A 6,000-nucleotide genomic window follows, 5' to 3' on the forward strand; every position below is an offset into this window, starting at 1 on the left:
GCTAGCATCTGGAAGACATCAAATCAGAGAAAATCAGCTTGGAAGAACTGCAAACTAGCATTAGTACCTGCATTTTTCCATCACTTACAAAATAGCCAGTCCGAAGAGAAGTCCTAGTCATCATGGCCCTTTTCCCAGACTTAATGAAGTTTAATTCAGACCCCAGAAAGCCTTTTTATTGATCCATTAGTTCTTTTTAGATCGTCTGCTTTCTGCTGATCGGACATTAATTCACCACTTTATGCCTCTATGCTGAGCTTGGCAGCTTAGCTCATTTGGGATTCAAGTCTTTCTTCCTTAAGCAAATCCAGCGGTTGGATTTGAGCCCACTGCATAGATTTAAAAATGCCTTTATAACGAGAAGGTAAACTTTCCATGTTCATTTTATTGGAGATATATCTTGTTAGTCCTTATTTTCATCATATATTTGCTAAAATCTCCCACAGTTTCAGACAACAGCTTTATTCCAATACTGTATGCATCTTTATACCGTAACTTTTGTCTGTCTTACTTCCTTTAAAGTTGAAAAACTGAATCCTTGTCTTTTATTATTTTTCTACCTTCCATAGTTTTCCTGAGCATTCACATTCTTCAGGAGAGTTCACACAATGTACTTAATTTGGCAATATAATTCTTCTATTACCTGGGTTTGCACAATAGGTTGAAATATAAAGAAATTTACTGGACTTGCATAACACACTATGCCACAGACAACTGACCAAGGTTAAAGTTAACCAAGTTTAGTATCTTGTATAAATGAAGGTACTGGGTCTTTAAGTGTTCTGCTTAAGCACATGTCAATCTCTTGGGCTTTCAGTACCATGGACAGAAGCTAAGAAGCTTGACCAATCTATCAGTTCCTGTACCTGACTCCCTCCCAAAAGACTTTGGTCTTTTAACTTTTTAAAAATCTCATTTTTAATCTGGTTAAAACTAATGATGATGATACTTTTTATTTATGTTAACTTTTAATTGAATAAATAAGTACAATTTATTTACTATTTGAGCTAAAAACTGTTTCTGCAACCTATTTGCAAAAAAGATTTGGATATATCAGAGTTTCATTTGTCACCAAACCAATCCCAGATACACCAACGTCAAAAAATACTTTGATGGGAGTCACACACAAACCATTCATATGCTGCACAACCCCACACACCCCTAAAACACACATCTCTGTGACTCCTAGAACTGTCACAAACATTACACAAACTAAACTAAACAAGTCTATTCCAACAGGCCAAGGCTATCTGGAGCTGTCACTCATTTGATTTAACAGGACAGGAATTTTATAGGCTCAGAAGAGTTTGATTCCCTCCCAGATGTTTTGAACCTCAGTTCCCCACATCCCCTTGCCATTGATCATGTTGGATGGCTTCATGGTAAATGAAGTGCAACTTACCTAAAAGAGAATGAAATTGTCTACCAGTTGGCTACAGAATCTCATTCATAGTTTATGTTTATTTTAAGGGGCCTTCTCAAATTTTTCACAAATGGTTAAGAGACACCGCATAAGAGTTTATGGTATCTATTCTATTATCAAGCCTCCTACTTTGAAAATACAATGTATGGGCTTTTCTTTCTGCCCCCAATGCAGCCAAATAGTTATTCATTGAAGGTCTTCCACCTTAAAAAAAAATCATTACATCCCGTTACATTGGCTGTTCAGCTCAATTCTTGTGTCCCCCCCCCTTTTTTTTTCAGTTCTCCCTTCTAAGCAGGGACGTCCTCCCACTCATTCTCTTTAGCCTCTGCTTTCTCCTTTCCTATTTCGGTTCCTGTTGTTATTGGGGGGAAGAGTGGGTACAAGGTTCGGTGGAAAGATCTTTCCCCCCTTTTTTTGCCAAGTTGGGGAGGGAGTGGGGTGGAGGGAAGGAAACGGTCCCCCCGTTGCCGTACCTGCCAGTAGCTGCATCCAAGCACAGATCTTGTAGACCGTGGCCGTGTTGCAGAAGAAGAAGAGGGCGAAGCAAGTGATGCAGCCCAAGATCAGCACCATGGAGAGCAGCACGAAGAAGGAGGCGGCCTTGAAGGCGCCGGAGGGGATGCTGCGGAAGTCGGCGAAGGAGCCCTGGCAGGTGAGTTCCCGGTTGTTGCCTTCGTTGCCCACACAGTAGTGGAAGAGGCCGAAATAGCCCGGCTTGGGCGTGCTGACGCTGTCGCCGATCCAGTAAGGCTGGATGAAGACCACCACGTTGATGATGGCGAAGCAGATGGTGAAGATGGCCCAGAGGACGCCGATGGCCCGCGAGTTCCGCATGTAGTTGTCATGGTACAGCTTGGAGGCCTCCTGCGACGGCAGCATCGTGCCGGCAGCGCCGGGAGCCCCGGCGGGCGCTGAAACGGAGAAGGCGGGCGCACACCGGCGGCCGTCCCGGCGCTTTCTTTACCCCCTTGGCGGAAGGGCGGCTTTAGTCGCGGGAGCCCCGCGGCACCGGCCGAGGGAGAACCCAAGGGGGCCCTGCGAGGGGCCAGGCCATGGGGCCCCGGGCCTGTTAAGGCGGCGGCGGGCCGGGAGCCCTTTTAGAGGCGCTGGCTCGCTCTCTGCAGGTTCAGCCGCGACTCCATCTTGGCCGCCGCCGCCGCCGCCGCCGCCGCCGCCGCTCCCGCTGCCTCGGCTCCTGCTCGCTGGATCGCTGGATCTCCCGTCCGCCCCGCTCGGTCGCTCGCTCGCTTGTCTCTTCGCTCGCCTGGCCGAGGCTCGCGCCCGCGGTGCAAAAGAGCGAACGAGCGAGCGAGAGCGCGCGCGCGCGCGCGCCGGGACACCCCCCTCCCCCGGGAGGAGGAAATCTTGGAGCGGTAGGAAAATGAAGGTGGGGAAGGAAGCGAGCGAGCGAGCGAGCGCCGGGGCAGCTTCCCAAAGGAAGGGGATGTGGGAGGAGGAGCAGAAGGAGGAGGAGAGGCAGCTCCACGCACATGCGCCCAGCACGCAGGTCGAGGGAGCCGGAGGCTGGCCGGTTTCTGTTTCTCTCCCCCCCCCCCTCTCTCTCCCCCCGGGCGACTGAGGCTGTGGCGGCGGACGGGGAGGCGAGGGCGGAGGGCAGCGTGAGCCGGCTTCCCCCTTGCCGATTTTTTGTGGCTTTGCGAAAATACGGCCGGCCGCTAGAGGCCAGCAAACTATCCTTGTTTTCTCTTCGGTTGTCAGAACGTTTGCCCTCGGTTGAACGGTTGGGTCTTTGCAGCCCAGGCGAGAGATTTCCCCACGCGGAGGATTCCCACCGGCACCACCAAAAAGAAAAGAAGCCGCGGCGGAGAGAGGCGCAGAAGGAAGGCGGAAGACAAGGAGGGAGGGACGGAGGGGGAGACCCCCCACACACACACACGCGCACCTCCGCAGCTGTTCCTAGCCAGCTTGTTCATCCAGCAATAGGCACTGGAAGAGGAATTTCCTCGGGGAGGCAAGGGGGACAGGGGACTGTGCGGCTGGTGAAGAGGGGGGATCCTGCTGGTTGTTCTTTTCATCTCCCCCCTCTTCTTCCAGCTTTGGAAGGAAGGTGGGGGATCCTTCAGCCGTTTGAGTTCCCCCATTCTCCAAGCTGACCCTGATGGAAGTGATGCCCCTTGGGCAGTGGTGTATTAACCATTAAGCAAACTAAGCATCTGCTTAGGGCACCAGGCCCAAAGGGGGAACCACAAAGTCGAGAAAGAAAAAAAACCCAATGAAGATTTGTACAGTATGTACAAAGAAGGGGTATCGAGATTTGTCAATGCTTAGGGCACCACTGAGTCTTAATCCGCCACTGTTCTTGGGCTATAACCCAATGCCAGCCTAATGGGAACTGCAGTCCTGCATTAGAGGGGGATTACAGGTAGCCCTTGATTTACAACAGTTTCTTTAGAGACCATTCGAAGTCCCAGCGGCACTGGAAAAAGTGACTTGTGACCATTTCCCACCCTTATGACCATTGCAGCAACCCTCACAGTCACGTGAATAAAATTTGGATGCTTGGCTCCGACTCGTACTTAGGATAGCCGCAGTGTCCCGGGGTCATGGGATCCCCTTTTGTGACCTTCCGATAAGCGAAGTCAGTGGGGAAGCCAGATTCACTTAGCAACCGTGTTAATAATTTAATAATGGCAGGGATTCACTTAACAAAAGTGGCAAGGAAATGGGAGCCAAACTTCACTTAACAAATTTCTCACTCAACGATGTAAATTTGGGCTCAATTGTGGCCGTACGTCAAGGACTAGCTGTGCTGCTTTAAGGACTCATCCCAATGTGACAGAAACAAGGTTAAACTCCAGAGACCCGGGAGTCTCAACCGTCTCTATTCAGAAGTCAATTTTTCCTTTCTTAAATAATTTTTAAGATCAGGTTTCAAAGGTAAATATCTTTCCCTGATCAGTCCAGGGAAAAGGCAGAAAGGGTGAGCTAAATTCAAGAGCACCATCAACAATGAAGCGCCGGGGGGGGGGGGGAGGGAGTCTGATCTGTAGGAATTGAAATGGAATGATGAAGGTCGTAGAGGTTGCTGAAGCTGGAGTATATCTGATCTCTCAGGAATGAGATTCCCTCCGGTGCATGGAGGAGCATCTTCTGGCTCTCTAAATATTGCTGAATTTTCAACCCAGTAACCTCAGTTGGCATGGTCAATGGTGAGGGGCAACAGTTACTGCAGTCCAAGAACATCAGGAGGGACACACATTTCTCATCTCCATTCAGGAGAGAATAGAATAGAATAGAACAGCACAGCACAGCACAGCATAGAATAACAGAGTTGGACGGGATCATTGAAGTCCTCTAGCCCAACCCCATGCTCGGGCAGGAAACTATACCATTTCGGACAAATGGTTATCCAACCTTTTCTTAAAAACTTCCAGTGTTGGAGATTATGGAAGTACCAGGACATCTGCACCCAAGAAATGCATTCAATCTGATTGGTATTAAACCTTTCAATAGGTCCTGGATAATTATCATGTCACACTTCTGCATCTTCGCTAATAAACCTCTTTGTTTTTCAGAGCCCCTTGTTAGATTTTTTTAAAAATTAAAGATTAAAGAATCGAGGAAAATAAAGTCTAAACATCAAACCAGCAATGAATCTACAGTTTAAAAATAGTGTCAAGATTTTGACTGTATAATGAATACAGTTCAGTACATACAAGACAGTGGCAGTGTGATTAATCATTTATGAAAAATACAAACATAAAGATAACTTCAAACACTCACCATATAAATGATCAGAAATGTGATTTGTGGATTTCTGAATGCCACCCCTCTCAAATATACATACATACTTTTTATATGTTCTAAGACTGAATTGGAAATAGTGACCTCCTTTGAACTGAACGCTGGTTAGAATTGTAGAGTTGAAAGGGACCTAAGAGGTCATCAAGTTCAACTCCATGCTCACTGCAGGATTCACTACATCATCCTCAGTTTGAAAGCCTCCCGTGAAGGGGAAGAAACCACTCCACATGATAACTACTCAACGATTGACAGCTGTTATTCTTCTGACATTCTTCCTGATCAGGGGTGGGTTTCTGGCTGCTGCTACTGCTGGTTCGCTTAGGGATGCATTGTGTGCATGTGTGCACTTTGCACGTGCACACCCTTGATGCACACATGCACAGTATTTTAAAAAATGCTTCTGCACATGTGCAGAAGCCAAAAACAAGATGGCAGTGCCTATGGTGCCACCGAGAGAACAGGTTCGGGGGCATGGCAGGCCATATTACTACCTATTCAGTCCGAACTGGTAGGAACCCACCTCTGTTCCTGATCCAGGGTTCCTTCTGCCTCTCAAACTGCGTGACAGAGAATATTATGCTGATTTTAAAAAATAATAGTTAATAACGTTTTCCAAGTCGGTGAAAGCTAAGCCTGTCATGTTTATTCAATTAATGGAAAAGTAATGAATTATACAATTGGAAGCAGCAAGCAGTAATTGTGAAGAGGAAAACTTTACAGGTAGTCGTCAACTTAAAACAATTCATTTAGTGACATTCAAAGTTACAATGCTACTGAAAAAAGTGACATGACCATTGTTCACACAACTT

General features: G+C 47.4%; 1 protein-coding gene across 2 annotated transcripts in view; it reads right to left on the minus strand.

Annotated features, from left to right (window-relative positions):
- Nucleotides 1-2,576, minus strand: part of LHFPL4 (LHFPL tetraspan subfamily member 4) — an 81,290-nt gene extending 78,714 nt beyond the window's left edge. For both annotated transcript variants that reach the window (XM_087708675.1, XM_087708674.1), the window contains exon 1: nucleotides 1,900-2,576. In XM_087708675.1, coding sequence (XP_087564801.1) covers nucleotides 1,900-2,305 — 406 coding nt within the window. In that variant the 5' untranslated portion in view covers nucleotides 2,306-2,576. The remainder of the gene's footprint in view (nucleotides 1-1,899) is intronic.
- Nucleotides 2,577-6,000: the final 3,424 nt, after the last annotated feature.

Source organism: Thamnophis sirtalis, unplaced genomic scaffold (genome assembly GCF_051295495.1).
Source record: "Thamnophis sirtalis isolate CommonGarterSnake01/CBP01778 unplaced genomic scaffold, rThaSir2_p1.2 scaffold_3, whole genome shotgun sequence".
In the NCBI taxonomy this organism is placed as follows: Eukaryota; Metazoa; Chordata; class Lepidosauria; order Squamata; family Natricidae; genus Thamnophis; species Thamnophis sirtalis.